The sequence below is a fragment of the Eptesicus fuscus genome, chromosome 3, assembly GCF_027574615.1.
Source record: "Eptesicus fuscus isolate TK198812 chromosome 3, DD_ASM_mEF_20220401, whole genome shotgun sequence".
NCBI lineage: Eukaryota > Metazoa > Chordata > Mammalia > Chiroptera > Vespertilionidae > Eptesicus > Eptesicus fuscus.
Genome location: NC_072475.1, coordinates 52580628 through 52598903, shown reverse-complemented (window position 1 = coordinate 52598903; position 18276 = coordinate 52580628). Strand labels below are relative to the sequence as shown.

The 18276-nt window shown below is 42.5% G+C and overlaps 1 protein-coding gene across 3 annotated transcripts in view; it reads left to right on the top strand.

Annotated features, from left to right (window-relative positions):
- The window catches only part of ACAP2 (ArfGAP with coiled-coil, ankyrin repeat and PH domains 2), a 143659-nt gene that overhangs the window by 39774 nt on the left and 85609 nt on the right, over positions 1-18276 (top strand). For all 3 annotated transcript variants that reach the window (XM_054713847.1, XM_054713846.1, XM_008151617.3), the window contains exon 2: positions 14389-14446. In XM_054713847.1, coding sequence (XP_054569822.1) covers positions 14389-14446 — 58 coding nt within the window. The remainder of the gene's footprint in view (positions 1-14388; positions 14447-18276) is intronic.

The following is an 18276-nucleotide window of genomic DNA, read 5'->3' as shown; positions in this document are numbered from 1 at the left end:
GGCACGGCTTCATCCGGACTCAGGGGCACGTGGCCTCACCCAGACCCAGGGGCGCGTGGCCTCTCCCAGACCCAGGGGCGCGTGGCCTCACCCGGACCTAGGTGCGCGAGGCCTCACCCGGATCCAGGGACACATGGCCTCACCCGGACCCAGGGGCGCGTGGCCTCTCCCAGACCCAGGGGCGCGTGGCCTCACCCGGACCCGGGACCCAGCCTCACCCGGATCCAGGGACACATGGCCTCACCTGGACCCAGGGGTGCGTGGCCTCTCCCAGACCCAGGGGCGCGTGGCCTCACCCGGACCCGGGACCCAGCCTCTATTTATCTTCTATAATTGAAACTTTGTAGCCTTGGGTGGAGCCAAGGCTCCTGCTCACTCTGTTGCCGCAGCCATTTTTGTTGGGATTTATTTATCTTCTATAATTGAAACTTTGTAGCCTTGAGTGTAGGCCTGAGCTCGATTCCCAGTAGGGGGTTGTGCAGGAGGCAGCCAATCAGTGATTCTCTATCATCATTGATGTTTCTATCTCTCTCTCCCTCTCCCTTCCTCTCTGAAATCAATTATATATATTTACTAGAGGCCTTGTGTATGAAATTGCCTGGTGCATGAAATTCCTCCATCGCCGGGGGCAACTCAAGCCTCCTGCTCTCTCCAGCTCTGTGGCTGCTGCCATTTTTGTTGGGATTTATTTATCTTCTATAATGGAAACTTTGTAGCCTTGAGTATAGGCCTGGGCTGGCCAGGGCGGCAGGGAAGCTTGGCTTCCTCCATTGCCGGGAAACCCAAGCCTCCTGCTTGCTGCAGCTCCGTGGCCACAGCCATCTTGGTTGGGTTAATTTGCATACTCACTCCTGATTGGCTGGTGGGCGTGGCTTGTGGGTATAGCGTAGGTATAGTCAATTTGCATATTGCTCTTTTATTAGATAGGATTACCACCATTCATCTCCAGAACTCTTTTCAAAAAAAGTGAAACTCTGTACCCATTAAGCAATAACTTCTCTTTCTTCAGCCCCTGGCAGCTACCATCCCACTTCCTGTCTCTATGATTTTGAGTACTCTAAGTACCTCATATAAGTGGAACCACAGAATATTTGTATTTTTTTAACTGGTTTATTTGATGTCTCCAAGGGTCATCCATGTTGTAGCATATGTCATAATCCCTTCTTCCCTTCTTTTTAAATAAAGAACAGTTTATTGATTTTTTTTTAGAGAGAGAAGGAGGGAGAGAGAGGAACATCATTGGAGAGTGCAACACACATTGACATATGCATGTGCCCGTGACTGGAAATCGAACTGGCAACCTCCTGGTGTAACTGAGCCACACGGGCCAGGATATAATTTCCTCCATTTAAAAAAATATACATTTTATTGATATTTTTACAGAGAGGGAAAGGGATAGAGAGTTAGAAACATCGATGAGAGAGAAACATTGATCAGCTGCCTCCTGCACACCCCCTACAAGGGATGTGCCCACAACCAAGGTACATGCCCTTGACAGGAATTGAACCTGGGACCCTTCAGTCCTCATGCTGATGCTCTATCCACTGAGCAAAACCAGTTAGGGCAGTTTCCTCCATTTTTACAGAGATAGGTGTGGTTACCATTATTATTCCAGGAGCCTTTCTTACTGTCATCTTTACATATTCTAGATTTTAGTATATGTCATGTACATATCTCCATTCCTTATTGCATTAAAAGGCAAATCAAAATAGACTTGTCAGCAGTCAACAGAATCCTTTTATAAAATGGGTTGTTAGACACAGATTTAGATATGCTACAAGTCATACCATAAGGAAAATAAGATTCAAGCCAATCCATAAGTCTGTAACAGTTTAAGAGGCTGCTCTGTCTGGTGTAGCTTACTCTCTGTCTCACTTCATTACCAATAAACTCTTTCACTTAAAAAAAAAAAAAGAGTTTAAATAGTAGTTTATATTTCTTTTCCTTTGAATTGTGTTAAACACAAAACATTTTGAACTTATATGTTGTCTTAGTTTATACTTACTTGAAAGTGTCACATTAGCAGTTTTATTAAGGTAAATATATCATCCGTATACATACTGGTTTATCTATTTTTTTAAACAACATTTATTTGTTTGTTTGTTTGTTTGTTGTTGTTGTTGTTATTAATCCTCATCCAAGGATATTTTTCCATTAATATTTTAGAGAATGGAAAGGAGGGGGACAGACAAAGAGAGAGAGAGAAACATTGATGTGAGAGAGACACATCGATTGGTTGTTTCCTGCACACGCCCCATCAGGAACAGAGATCGAGCCTGCAACTGAGGTACATGCCCTTGACCGGAATCGAACCTGGGACCCTTCAGTCTGCAGGCTGATGCTTTATCCACAGAGCCAAACCAGCCACGGCTACATACCAGTTTATCTCTCTCAGTTAAGTCATCTGATGGCTTGGAATATTTTCCTGGTTTTTTGTTGTTGGTAATATTAGGTATCACCAGAAATTTGCAGCTGAGATGCTATAGATCAATAGGTGTTTAGTGAACATCTGTGTATCTGTAGTCCCTTCTTAGCCATTGTACATCAGTGGATTAGATGTAATGATGAACTGTGGACTTTGAATAAGTACTCAGTTTAAATGTAGGTATTACCGTAGTTGTATAGTCTCTTAAGTTGCACAATCTCCTTTAGAGTATAAGAATGGTTAAACTGGAGGATGAGGACTTGCTGATAGAAAGTCAAGTTTGAACTACAGAGATTCTTGGCTCCTCAGCAATATAGTTAATGTGATTGCATTAAGGTTACTGTAGCTAGACTATTCAAAGATGACCTAGTTTTTAAGACAATTTTGTGGACTACTGAAACACTTGATTGGTAAATTTGTGGGACAGATTTATAATCCATTCTTAAACAGTTAATGAAGTTATTTTGAAGTGATTGATCTGTGTATATGTGTTGCTTTTATTTTATTTTTAAAAATTTATCTTTATTGTAGAAAGTATTACAGATGTCCCGCCTTTCCCCCCGTTCTGTGTTTGCTTTTAATTTTGAGAATTTATCAGCAAAGGGTAACTATCTAACTATATAGTGACTATAGCTATACAAAATGAATCAGAGTTAGACTGTAATGAATCCTAATTTTATAGAAGACAAGAAAGCGCAAATCTTTATCTACTGTACCTTGTCTCATGGAGAGTTAGAACTAGATTAGCAGTCCTTGCATTTGTAGAAGTTAGGTTGTATTTAATATTAAAAGTGATAATATGGACTTTTGCCCCAGACTTCCCGAAAAAGAATATGAAGGTGTGTTTTTTTTCATCCAACTAATTAGTTTAAGCTTCCAGGAAGGGATTGAGAATGGAGAAGAAGTGGGGAACTTAGCCATTTGTTTTTCTTGATGATTGTTAATATGCATTCTCATAATTTCTAGTTGGGAATTTTTTTTCTCATTTTAGTTTCATGTGTCTGATATTTCTGGAAAATTTTCCAAACATCTATTTTAAAATATTAAATTAATCTATCCTATAGGACCATACTCTTGGTTCATCCAAGTATCAGGCCAGTCCCATTTTTCAAAATTTAAAAATTGTTTTCCAACTATTTTTGACTTATCTTAAAATTGATGTTTATTTTCAGCCCTTATCTTATTTGATCTCTTAGTAGCTTTTTGACATAGTTGATAACTCCTTCCTCCTTGATACACTTTTTTCATTTCCCTTTTACACACTTGATTTTTCTCTTGTTAGTTGCTCTTTCTCATTATATAAATATATATATATATATATATATATATATATATATATATATATATATATATATATATATATATATATTTTTGCTATTTCCCCTTGTTTTTCCAGATCTTTAATACTTGAATGTGCCAAACCTCAGTCCTTAATCCTCCTTTTCTATCTTTACTTTTTTTTTTTGGGGGGGGGGGGTGGGTAATGTCCAGTCTTGGGACTGTAAACACTATCAAATGCCTATGATTAGTAAAGTTATATCCCAAGTTCATTCAGACTTCTAAACTCCAGACTCAACATATTTATCCACCTATTTAATGTCACCCCTTACATGTGTATATAATAAAGATTTCAGAGTCCAGTCCAAAACTGAGTTTGGGATCTCTTCTCCCCAAACCTGTTCTGCCCATAGTCTTCTCCATCTCATTTGGTTGTAACTCTATCCTTTTGGCTGCTCCAGCCAAAGTCTTTGAATACATCTTTGATTACAGGTCTACCTTCTCACTGGTGTACCTGTGCACACATTCACATACCACATCTAGTCCATGAGAAAATCCTTGTGGCTCTACTTTCAAAATATATCCAGAATCTGAACATTTCTTAACACTTGAGTAGAATTTAGCTTTAGCCATCATCATCTGTTAACTGAAATCTCTAGTCTTCAGACTGATTTTTTTGCTTCCTCTTTTGTTTCCCTAAAATCTCACGCCAGCAGAATGATTCTTGAAAAAAATGAGTCATGTGTCTCATCCCTGCTTCAGACCCTTTGGTTGTTCCATATTTCACTTAGTATCTTTATTGTTGGATTACAAGGCTCATCATTGTGATGGGCTCTCTATCATTTATCTCAATTCCTCTCCTACACTTCTCTGCTTTGCTTTTTCATTTTCAGCCATGCTGGCTTCCTGGCTGTTCTTTGAACATACCAGGGCCACTGCATTGATTATTTTTTCTGCTATATCATCCTACTTGACCACCCTATTTAAAATTGTAGCTGTCTCTATCCCCACCCCTATTCTGACTTAAACAAAAAATAGCACTTACCACTTTATAGAACATTATCACATCGACTTATTTGATACTAGAGGCCCGCTGCACTAATTTGTGCACCGTGGGGTCCCTTGGCCTGGGCTGTGGGATCAGGCCGAAATTGGCTCTCCGGCATCCCATTAGGGGCCCTGGATTGCAAGAGGGCACAGGCCAGGCTGAGGGACCCCACCTGTGCACTATCGGGGCAAGAGAGGGACGTGGGAGGTTGGCTAGCGGGGGAGGGACCATGGGAGGGCTCCAGGGCATGTCTGGCCCATCTCACTCAGTCCTGATAGGACCCCAGGCACAAGCTAACCTACCAGTCGGAGTGTCTGCTCCCTGGTGGTCATTGTACATCACAGCGAGCGGTTGAGCGGCCTTAGCATATCATTAGCATATTACACTTTGATTGATTGAACATCCAACCAGATGACGGGACACTTAGCATATTAGGCTTTTATTCTGTAGGATGTTTGTTGTTTGTTGTCTGTCTTCCTCATTTAAATGTAAGGTCTGGGAGGGAAGGATCTTTGTTTATTTTATTCACATATGTCAAGGAATAGATATTTGCTCCTGTTTGTTATTAGAGAAAAGAAAGGGAAATAAATCTCAAATTTCCTCACTTGTATGAATTTTTCTAGTTTTGTGTTAATTTTTTTAAAGTTGCTTAATTTTTTTCCTATTTTTGATTAACTATTTTGATTCTTCTCTTTGAATGTTGAGGTTTTCTATTTGATTATTAGTTGAATGAAGTGAGGGGATCATGGAAGTATAATTTTACGGTGGTATTGGAATAAATTCCTCCTTAGCTCCTTTGAAGTTTCTTTTAGTGCCCCCTTTCTGAGGTGCTCAAGAAACCCACCAAAGGGCCCTCTTTCTTTTAGAAGTCCAAATCTTATATTATTCTGTATTCTAGAGTATTATATAAATTTCCCTTTTCTCACGATTAAGAGAAATTATAGGTATTGTAATGATTAAATTAAAAGAACATAGGCTTATCCTTGTATGTGGAAAAAACTGACTTTTTCCTTATTTCCTTGTAAATCTAGTTGTGAGGGTTATGCAATTATTTGTGTGTTCTTTTTTTATTTTCTGGTAACATCTAAATGAGGCTGGAGAAGTCATGAAAAAGTGGAATAACTTAGCTAGAGCAAGAGGGTTTTGGGAAGTTACACATAATCACATGTACACTGAGATGTAGGTATAGTCATCTTGAGTGGTTCCAGTCCCCAGGTTACATAATTGTTTTAAATGCTGCATCTATCCTTCCATTCAGTTAATTTACTTGGTAATTAACTGAACTAGGGATATATAATAAAATGAACCATCGTCTCTCTCAAGACCTCTTAGTTTATCCATCCAGACTAAATAGTTGACTTATCATATTGAGTGCCAAGCGCACTATTTGAAATGAGCATAGGGTGCTTTGTAGAGGTGGTGATGAGGTGCTTATACTGGGGAATAGATGCTGCCTCACTGTCACCAGTTTACTATCTTAAAATGGTTTATGGTGGGGCCAGCTGGCATGGATCAGTGGTTGAGTGTCGACCTATGAACCAGTAGGTCATGGTTCGATTCCCAGTCAGGGGACATGCCCGGGTTGTGGGCTCGATTTCCAGTGTGGGGCGTGCAGGAGTAGCCAGTCAATGATTCTCTCTTGTCATTGATGTTTCCATCTCTCGCTCCTTCTCCTTTCCTCTCTGAAATCAATTAAAAAATATTTTTAATGAAATGGTTTATGGTGGGAACATTGTCTTTAAAACCCTGAGCCTATTTATTACTCTCTTAAATTTGTATTCTTCTGCATCCTGTTTACAGATGTTTAAAAATTGCAGGGTTTCAACAGAGATGAGATACTATATATATAAAAGCCTAATCTGCAAAGTGTCGCCTCTGGAGTTTAACTCTCTGGTTTGATTGCTCGCTATGACGTGCGCTGACCACCAGGGGGTGGCGCGGAATGAAGGAAGGCCCCGGCTGGCTGCCGGCAGCTGCTAGGGACCCTACCCATGCACTAATTTCGTGCACTGGGCCTCTAGTGTGAAATGATTTTCTTTTTTGTTTTTTAAAATATGTTTTTCTGATCTTAAAGAAAGAGGAAGGGAGAGGGGGATATATAGAGAGAAATTTCAGTATGAGAGAGAAACATTGACTGGCTGCACATTGTTGTACTCACCCTGACCGTAGATCAAGCCTGCAACCCAAATATGTGACCTGACTGTGAATTGAACTGGTGACCCCCTCAGTGCACAGAACGATGCTCAACCAACTGAGTCACATTGGCCAGGGTGTGAAATGCTTTTATATATCTATATATCTATACACACACACACACACACACACACACACACACACACACACACACACACTAGGGGCCTAGTGCACAAATTCGTGCACCTTCAAAGGAATTGTGGGCCACGAGGCTGCGGTGGGCACAGTGGCGGGTCTCGGCCCATCCACTGCACCCCTGCCCGGCCCCTCCTGCCACGGCCCTGGTCCCTTGTCTGCCAGCAGCCCCGCTCCCACTGCTGCCGCTGCCACTCTCATGCACTGATGGCACCGGCCTTGCTTGCACCGCTGACGGCATGGAACGATTGGGGCCTGTGCCAGCAGCGGGTGCGAGCGGGGCCGGCACCGTCAGCAGGTGCGAGTGATGGCTGCTGCCCCGATCACCTCTCAGGGGCAGGGAGAGGTGGAGAAGCCCTCAGGGGTGATCGGGGCCAGCAGCCGCCGCTCACACCTGCTAATGGTGCTGAGCGATTGGGACCAGCACTGGGTGCCGGTTGTGGGTGTGAGCGGCGGCTCCAGCACTGGCTGCGGGTGCGAGTGGGACTGGTGCCGGCAGCAGCTGCGAGTGCCGGGTGGGACTGCGGCGCGCGGGAACAAACAATTTTTAGTAACCACCAGAGGCTCACCCCGATGATAGCGACTGGCGCCCTGCCTTGGCCTGGTGTCACTGCTCACCTGCTCCACCATCCCACCGTGGCCAATGCTCGCCATGTTCCGCACATACCCTCTGGTGGTCAGTGCATGTCATAGTGACCGGTTGTTCGGTTGTTCATTTGTTCCATTGTTCCGCCGTTCGGTCTATTTGCATAGTAGGGTTTTTTATATCTATCTATCTATCTATCTATCTATCTATCTATCTATCTATCTATCTATCTATCTAATTTTTAAATTGATTTCAGAGAGAAGAGGAGAGGGAGAGAGAGAGAGAAACATCAGTGATGAGAGAGAATCACTGACCGGCTGGCTGCCTCCTGAGCCCACTGCCTGGGCATGTGCCCTTGACTGGAATTGAACCTGGGACCCTTCAGTCCGCAGACTGACACTCTATCCACTGAGCCAAACCAGCTAGGGCTGAAATGCTTTTCTAAACAGCTGCTGTACTTTCATTGAAAAGTTCTGACATTCAGCAGTTTGCTAAGGTTTCTTCCAATTCAAGATTCTGTGATTCTGGTGTTGTTTCTCACTTCCTTTTAAGTTTTTTTTCTCTTTATTATTTTACATTACTAGACTATGTTCTCTTAATATAACAAATGCTATATCTTGCATGCAGGTGCCATGCCAGTTATAAAACACAGTGAAAATGTAAGGCAAAATTATTTTTATTATGTATTAATATGGATTTTGTTGTTAATGGAAGAATCTGGGAAAGTTGTTGATGTGATTTGTTTAGCAGCCCATGGAGAGAACCATGAAAGGCTCAGTATGTAGTTACCTACTTGCTCTGATTTGCATAGTACTTGAGCCTTAAATACCACTTCCAGTAGTGAAAAGGGTAATGGAGAACCATTAGAGGGGGAATATGACAGGTCTTGAATTGTAGTTGTTGACAGTTTTGTCGGGGCCTCATCCTAGATGTCCCTACCATCTTGCTTCTTTCTCTCATTGTGAGTCTGCTGGTAGTTCTATCTTATTTGAAATACTTGGTCATCCTGACAGTATTATCAGTCACAGAAATCTTTTCTACATAGAAATCTCATTTCCCCCACGAAGTTTATAGTGCTCTCTTCTCCCTACATGTATTGCCCATAACTGTGACAGGAATTCTTGAGAAGTAGACATGCCTGAGTTTGTTGGGATTGCAAGTGGAAATGCCTTCCTCCTCAGTCTTTATTTTTCTGAGCCCAGTTGAACGCAATATTATATAGCTGTGATTTTGCAGTTTTTTTTCCTTAACCCTCCTTTTTTCCTCATTAAAGTGATGTTAACCCTCTGTAGGTGACTGGTGCCTTCATTCTAGCTTTGCACGCTCTATTGTGAAAACTGGATGGGGCTGTTAACCAGTCATTAGTCACTGTTGATTTATTGATTCCAACATAATAGATAGGCCATCTCTTCTTCCACCATCTTCTTTCATGGCATTGTAGAAGGATGTTAACTCCCACTGCAATTATAGTGCCATTTTACCTGCTTGAATATGCTAAATAACTCCCTGGACAAGAAATTCAGGCTGTTAAGAGAAGGGCGGATGAAATGGAAACAGCTTTCTAAAGTACTGCTGATTTTGTGTGTGTGTGAGGGAAAAAAAATCTCATTTCCTACCTGCTCAGAATAAAACATTAGACTAGGTTTCCTGTAAATAGCATCACCACAAACACATGAGTACTGAGTTGTACTCTGACTTTAAGACCTTACTGTGGCTATTATAGTTATGGCAACATTAGGTGATAGGAACGTTTCAGCTCCATTATAATCTTACTAGAGGCCCGCAGCACAAAAGTCATGCCAGGGGCTCAGCCCTCGCAGCCCTTGCAGCCCCGGCTGGCCCTCACATCCCCGGCTGACCCTTGCAACCTCGGCCGGCCCTCGCAGCCCCTCCCAGCCTCGGCCGGCCCTCGCAGCCCCTCCCAGCCTCGGCCGGCCCTGGCAGCCCCTCGCAGCCTCGGCTGGCTCTCACAGCCCTGCTTCATCCAGAAGGACTTCTGGAAGGTCGTTTGGCTGTTCGGTCTAATTAGCATATTAGCTCTTTATTATTAAGACTAGAGGCCCAGTGCATGAAATTCATGCATGGGCGGGGGTACCCTCAGCCCAGCCTGCACCCTCTCTAATCCGGGACCCCTCGGGGGATGTCCGACTCCCGGTTTAGGCCTGATCCTGGGCCTCGGGCCTAAACCGGCAGTCGGACATCCCTCTCACAATCCTGGACCGCTGGCTCCTAATTACTCACCTGCCTGCCTGCCTGTTTGCCCCTAACTGCCCCCCGTCTGGCGCCTGATCGCCCCTTACTGCCTCTGCGTGCCGACCTGATCCCCCCAACTGCCCCCTCTGCTGGCGTGGTTGCCCCTAACTGCCCCCCACTGCCGGCCAGGTTGCCCCCAACTGCCCCCTCCCTGCCAGCCTGGTCGCTCGTAACTGCCCCCCTCTGTTGGCCTGGTCGCCCCCAATTGCCCCCCCCCCCCACTGGCCTAGTCTCTTGTCACTACCCCATCTGCCAGCCTAATCGCCCCCAACTGCCCCCTCTGCCAGCCTAATTGCCCCTCACGGCCCCTGCCAGCCTGGTCACCCCACGCAGCCTGCTTGTTCGGTCGTCCCTCACTAACCCCCCTGCTGGCCTGGTCATAGGCAGCCATCTTGTGAGGGTGTGAGGGTGAATTTGCATATTACCTATTTATTATGGAGAATGGGACCACCATCATGTATATGGTCTGAAGTTGACTGGAAGAAAGGTTGTTAGGCTGCACGTGACTGTATATGTTCAGTAGAAATCAACAACTAAATCAAATCTTAAGTTGGTCATTTCAACTAATTTGCTTGAAAGAAGAAGTTTGAGTCAAGCTGAAGAAGTTGAAGTTTGAGTCAAGCTGTAACCTTTTTACATATAAAGGTTAAACAAAGAGAGTTTTTGACAGTGAAAATTGTGGAGTTTCTTTATTGAGTCAACAAACAAGTTGAGTATACTGCCAAGGAAGAAGTGAACAATGATAGAGATATATGTGAGATGCTTTGGGGGCACAGAAGGGACATCTAATTGAGCTTGAATGGGTGGGGGAAGAGTTTCTAGGAGGACCCACATCCTAGGAAGGTAATGTCTAAACTTTTTTCTTTCCCTCTTTATTAGCTTTAAAAATTATTTAAAAATGCATAGTTATTGCAAATACTAAAGAATCCAGAAATACGAGTAGCAAAAGGTGTAAATCCCTAATTATACACCCTGCTCTCTAATCCCCATTCTCCAAAGTTGTCATTAATAGATTGGTGAATATGTTTCCAGATTTTTTTCTGTGTGTATACTATCAAAGTTTTTCTCCACAAAATTGGCCTCATATTATGTTTAATTTTGTAACTTGCTCCCCCCCATGTAATAGTCTATTGTGTTTTTCCATGTCAGTAGATATATATCAATCTCATTTAAAAACTTGCTGCCTCACATAATGGTATGGCTTACTACCATTTATTTACATTATTTTCGATTGCTGGACATGTAGGTTTCCAACCTATTATAAACAATGAATATCGTTCTACCAAATTATTTATTTTCTTTTGTGAATTAAGTTTTAAATGATGAGTAGCATATAGTAGGTGAGGAGTATGAGGATTAATGTGAAGGAGAAACGTTTTCTGATTAAGGGAACAACATATACTTTCAAAAAACACTGCTTAGGAAAATGACAGACTTAGGGAAGAAGCATTTCTGTTTTTATGCTTTGAAAATAAAGCACCTCTTGTTTTCCTGAACTGTGTGTTAGAGTATCTTATTTTATGGAATAGACACCTATTTACTGAATAATTTATTAATACATAATTTTCTTTGTGAGATTAAAATGTTTTTCAATAAATGTAACCAATGGAGAAGTGGGATCACAAGCTGATAAAAATGACTATTCAGAAGTTTCACAGAGGTTAAGTGGATAGTTATGGGAATAGAGCTTATATATTAGCTATCTCATCTTTCTTTTGTCTAATTGAGAATTTCTTATCTAGAGTTTAAAATAGTTTTCTGAGTTGCTAGTCCCCACTACTATCCAACTGAAACAAATTTTGTTTAATTAAAAAAGATAATGATTAGGAAGTTGCTAGTTTATCAAGAAGATATCTGAAAATGGTATATATGGCTTATAGTAGATGAATTGCATTTTGTTGTATATTACTCTTAACAGTAAAATTTTATTATACTTCAAAAGTTTTAGTTGCTGCTGTTTTGTTCCAAATTTCTAATTTTTGAAAGTTGCTTGTAGTGTGACATCAAGTACTATAGTATTATCCTATCTAATAATATAGCTAGTTTGGCTCAGTGAATAGAGCGTCAGCCTGCAGACTGAAGGGTCCCGGGTTCGATTCTGGTCAGGGGCACATGCCCAGGTTGTGGGCTTGATCCCCATTGGGAGGTGTGCAGGAGGCTGCCAATCAATGATTCTCTCTCATCACTGATGTTTCTAACTCTCTCCTCCCTTCCTCTCTGAAATCAATAAAAATATATTTTTAAAAATAAGGAAAAAAAATAATGAAGAGGGGATATGCTAATTACCGTCACACCACCACAAAGATGGTGGCACCCACAGCCAATAAGGAGGTAATATGCTAATTGACTGCCACACCCTCAAATATGGCGGTGCCCACAGCCACAAGATGGTGGTGCCCAGTCCCCTCAGCCCTGCTGGGCAGCAGGCGCGTGGCACAGCCGGGCCCGCCCCCAGGCATGTCCGGCTGCTACACACGCTTGCCTCTGGAGTCCCCCAGTTCCCTCAGCCCCCCAGCTGCCCAGGGCCGGCCTGAGGCGCAGGCAAGCCTAGGATGGTGGCTGCCCAGTCGCCCAAGGCTGGCCCGAGGGACGACCAAATGACTGAACATGCAGGCTGCATGGGGCGACCAGGCCAGCAGGGGGGTTAGTGAGGGATGACCAAACGACTGAACAAGCAGGCTGCGTGGGGCGACCAGGCCGGCAGGGGGTTAGTGAGGGACGACCAAATGACTGGACAAGCAGGCTGTGTGGGGCGACCAGGCCGGCAGGGGGGTTAGTGAGGGACACCGAAACGAGTGAACAGCAGTATGCGTGGGGCGACCAGGCCGGTGGGGGGATGCAGTTGGGGAAACCAGGCTGGCAGAGGGGGCAGTTGGCGATGATTAGGCTGGCAGGGGGTCAGTGAAGGGTGACTAGGCTGGCAGGGGGAGCAGTTAGGGGCAGCCAGTCTGGCAGAGGGGGGTAGTTGGAAGCGACTGGGCAGGCAGGCTGGTGAGTGATTAGGAGCCAGTGGTCCCAGATTGGAGAGGGTGCAGGCTGGGCTGAGGGGACCCAACCCCCATGCACAGATTTTGTGCACCAGGCCTCTAGTATTTTTATCATAATCCTGACAAGTAAGAATATTTGCTCATTTAAAAAACAACAACTAGACTGTATGTCCCTCAGCTCAGCCTGCACCCTCTCCAATCTGGGACCCCTTAAGGGATGTCCGACTGCCCATTGAGGCCCAACATCCCTCTCACAGTCCAGGACTGCTGGCTCCCAACCGCTCGCCTGCCTGCCTGCCTGATTGCCCCTAACCGCTTCTGCCTGCCAGCTTGATCACCCCCTAACCACTCCTCTGCCAGCCTGATCGATGCCTAACTGCTCCCCTGCCGGCCTGATTGCCCCTAACTGTCCTCCCCTGCCACCCTGGGTCCCCCTAACTGTCCTCGCCTGCAGGCTTGGTCACCCCCAACTGCCCTCCTCTGTCGGCCCGGTCACCCCCAACTGCCCTCCTCTGCAGGCCTGCTCACCCCCAACTGCATTCCCCTGCAGGCCTGGTCACCCCCAACTGTATTCTCCTGCAGGCCTGGTCACCCCCAACTGCCCTCCCTTGCAGGCCTGGTCCCTCCCAACTGTCCTCCCCTGCTGGCCTGATCGCCCACAACTGCCCTCCCCTGCTGGCCATCTTGTGGCAGCCATCTTGTGTCCACATGGGGGCAGCCATCTTGTGTGTTGGAATGATGGTCAATTTGCATATTACCTCTTTATTATATAGGAATCACATTGGAAATAAATATCTCATGATCTCACTTATATGTGGAATCCAATGAAGAAAATAAATTGATGAAGAATACAGATCCTGAAACATGCAACAGACTGACATATTTCAGAAGAGATTAAACAAAGAATTTATATGCATATATACATAGTTCATGGACAAACAATAGTGGGGTAAAGCTTGGGGGGAGGGGACAGGAGGTAGATGGAGGAGGTTAAGCGTGGGGGGAAGGGGGACACTTGTAATACTTGCAGCAATAAAGTTTTAAAAAAATACATTGGCAATAAATGGAACATTAAACAAGGGTGGCATCCTTCTGAGCTATTTCTAAAAGTAAAAGATTTTCTTTTTGGTTGCCAAGGATGCTTGGCTGTTTGGTTACTTGTTGAATAGAAATCTGAACCTTTGTAAGGCTCAACTTCTAAAATTTCTTACTCATTTAAAAAAATATATATATATGCTAAGTAGTTCTAATTAGTTTTATTAATTTAAAAAGTATAAATGCTTTAAGTAAATCAGCCCAATGTGTTCTCTCATTACCTTAAACAATAATTGTATTATTTATTATATTTCATGATTATGAAATATTTATACTTTAATAATTTTTAAGCATTTATATCTATTTTTTTTTACTTAGAGTAATTTTTAAGAGTAAAGTATACATTTAAACACATAAAATAACTTATTTTATATGTAATTTTTTTTAGGGCTGCTTTAGAAGAAGTAGAAGGAGATGTGGCAGAATTGGAACTAAAACTTGATAAGGTAAATTTTACTTTTTAAAGTTTTAAAACATTCTTATTTTCTATAAATAATAATTTGTGCCTATAATAGTAGATGATTCACATTACTTCTTTTATCTCTGTGTGGGTAAATGCTATTTTTATCCCAATTTTACACATGAGAAACTTGAGGCTAGGAACAATAACTAGCTTGTTGAAAATTTAATCAAAGTGCCAGATTAAGAATTTGAACTGTGTCTGATTTTATTTTTTTTGAAAGCTTATTGATTTTAGAGGGAGAAAGGAAGGAAGAAAGAAAGAAAGAACGAGAGAAAGAAAGGAAAAAAGAAATGAGAAAGAAAAAGAGGAGAAAAGAAAGAAAACTGATTTGTTCTTCTACTTATTTATGCATTCATCGGTTGATGCTTGTATGTGCTCTGACTGGGGATTGAACCTGCAACCTTGACAATGCTCTAAACAACAGCTGACCAGCCAGGGCCTCGTGTCTGACTTTAAAGCTCACTATATATTCTTTATATTGTTGAAAGTTTCTTCCCTTTTTCTCCACCAAAAAGACTGTAACTATCTTTTTTGATGCTTATAAATTTGTAAGTTCCTGTTTATAAATTTGAGTGTGGCCATGTTCAAATATACAATACAATACAATACAATACAATACAATACAATAAATACAATAAAATAAAATATAATAAAATAAAATCTCATTATATTTTTAAAAAGCTATTGCCAGAATACTTAATATATATTTAATAATTAATATTAAGTGGTCATATTCTCTGTAAAGCTAAATGTACATGGATTACTATCTTCTATATGAATTATTGATAATCTTGGCTTTTTGCTTCTACTCAAGAGACATTGTCTGCTATACAACAGGCAGAAATATGAGAATGACTGGACATGGCTTCTGATCTTTTTTTTAAATACATTTTTATTGATTTCAGAGAGGAAGGGAGAGGGAGAGAAAAATAGAAACATCAATGATGAGAGAGAATGACTGATTGGCTGCCTCCTGCATGCCCCCCAACTGGGCATTGAGCCTGCAACCAGGGCATTTGCCCTGACTTGGAATGGAACTGCGACCTCCTGGTTCATAGGTCAGTGCTCAACCACTGCGACATATCGGCTGGGTGTTTCTAATCTTAAGTAACCATTATTCAGTGAAAAATTTCTGGAAATAAATCAGATGCATATATTTAAATTATCTTTTTTGAAAATAGTTTTTATTTATATAATTACTAGAGGCAGGGTGCACGAATTCATGCATGGTTGGAGTCCCTAGGCCTGGCTGGCAATTAGGGCCGATCAGGGCTGGGCTGATTGGGACCTGCCAGCCGGGGGGAGGGGGGGAGGGACCACGGGCCAAACGGGGCTTGCTGGTGTGGGGAGGACAGGACGCGGGAGGTTGACTGCAGGCCTCGAGGAGGGAGCCGGCCCTTGGCCCTCCTAGGAAAGGGGCTGCGTCCACTGCCACCCACCCCCAGTTCCCCATCCCAGCCCGGGGTCCGAAGGCCCCATCAGGGTCAGGAGAGGAGGCGACTGTCACCGGGCCAGGCATGAAAGGAATGGCCGCTGCCACTGGCCAGCCACAGGAAGTTGGCTGTGGGAGCGCACTGACCACCAGGGGGCAGCTCCTGTGTTGAACGCATCATAGCGACTGGTTGACCGGTCATTCTGGTCGTTCGGTCATAATGGTTGCTTAGGGTTTTATATATATAGATGATAAATGGTATTGCTATGTAAAGCAATGCTTCTGAAACTTTACTGTGCTTAGATTCTTATCACCCGGGGATCTTATGTGAAAATACAGATTCTGATTTAGTAAGTCTGGAGTATCTGAGATTCTTTGTTTCTAACCTAATTCCAGGTAATACCTATGCTGTTGTTCCAGGACTGCACTTTGAGTAGCAAGGATATAAAAATTAGTCTGCTGATTTTTTCAAATGTTTTGAAATCTTGAAATATACATACATAGGTATATAATGTAAATAGTATAGAAACTATATAAAACAGTATTAGTTATATATGTAAAACATACAAATTTTAGAAGCATTTTGTTATACAGTATGTTTTTGGATTTTTATAAGGTAGGTAGGACAAGTGGTATTATTCCCATTTTAGAGATGATAATACCAAAGCCCAGATGGCAAAGGGGATTTGCTTCATATCACAGTTAGAAGAGGCAGAATCAGGATTAGAACCCATATGTTTTTATTCTTAGTTCAGTGCTCTTGTGCACCACTGTATTTCTGGATCCATGTTGGGGGAGCACATACCACTTGGAAATTTTCTGAGGAAGACTAACAAGCTTCCAGGCAAGTGTTTTTAAGAATTAATGTTATGATTTTTGATAAGAATATTGTTTTTAAAACTTTACTTTTTACTTAAAAGTAAGTGTCTGGGATTATTATTGTTATACTAGAGGCCCGGTGCACGAAATTTCATGCACTGGGCGGGTCCTTCAGCCTGGCCTGCGCCCTCTCGCAATCCGGGATCCCTTGCTCCTTACCACCTGCCTGCAGTGGAGGCTGGAGAGGCTCCCGTCACTGCCGCTGCCCTCGCCAGTCATGAGCCCAGCTTCTGGCTGAGCGGCGCTCCCCCTTGGGAGCACACTGACCACCAGGGGGAAGCTCCTGCATTGAGCGTCTGCTCCCCGGTGGTTAGTACATGTCATAGCGATAAGTCGTTTCGCCCTTCGGTTGGTTTGCATATTAGGATTTTATTATATTAGGATAATTCCTGAGGTATTATATTTGTTTTTAAGCACTCTTTAAAACAGTTCTTAAACCCTTAAGGTAGGCAACAGAAGATACCATTTTGATTTTCTGGTAGATTTATGAGAGAATATATAAAAGGCAAGGTTTTTTTTAAAGAATCACAGAGTAGTATAATAGGGCATCTATTCTCTGGGTAGAACTGCATGTAAATCACATGAAATTTTTTGGGGGGTTGAGGAGAGCCTTACAATTTAAAGTATCGAAACAGTCCACTGACAGAATTTTTGTTAATGACTTTGCTTTTAAGAGTGTTTTTTTTTCTTTTATATCATTTAGTTGGAGTTGGAAGACTAGTAGAATTCTAAAACCAAAAGATTCAAATCCAAAACTAGTTATTAAAGTATTGACATTTTGCTCTCAAAGGGCTACTTAAAGGCACCCATGGAAACTTTGACTTTTAAGGAAATGTCATCTATCCAAAAAGAAGTTCCATAGTTATTTTTATATTTTTCTAATTTAAGATCTTAATTCCTTATAAATTTACTCTCCCAAATTCTTAAACTATTATCTATCATTTTTCACTTTAGAAATATGAGGAGTTAACATAGAGCAGAGAGCCTGAGAGGTGCTAGAATGGTTGTTATTGAAGGTGGTGACATTGAAGGACTAGTGGAGGGGAGAGGTTGCCCAAGACTAGTTTAGTGATTTCATAACTTTGTGCAGGGCGAGTTTCACCTTTAATATTGTAAATCATGCCAGCAACAGGTTAAACTAGCTTGATGACTTAGCTTATATTTATTTTGCTTATAATGTATGCCACTCTTCCTCATGAATATTGCTTCATGAGTGGCATTGCTTTAATGGGTCCAATTATTTGTCCGTTGTGGCAGGTATTCGGGCATTGACATCATAGAGTATCATAGTTGCCATCTAGACAATTTCTGTATCTGCTGCATTTTCTCACTGGAATACTTGCTCCCTATTTGTTAAGTAGATACCCTTTAAATCACAGCTCAGTTGCCTGGCTGGTGTGGTTCAGTGGTTGAGCATCAACCAATATACCAAGAGGTGGTTGATTTGCTTGGGTTGCAGGCTTGATCCCCATTGGGGGTCTGCAGGACATAGCCAGTTGATG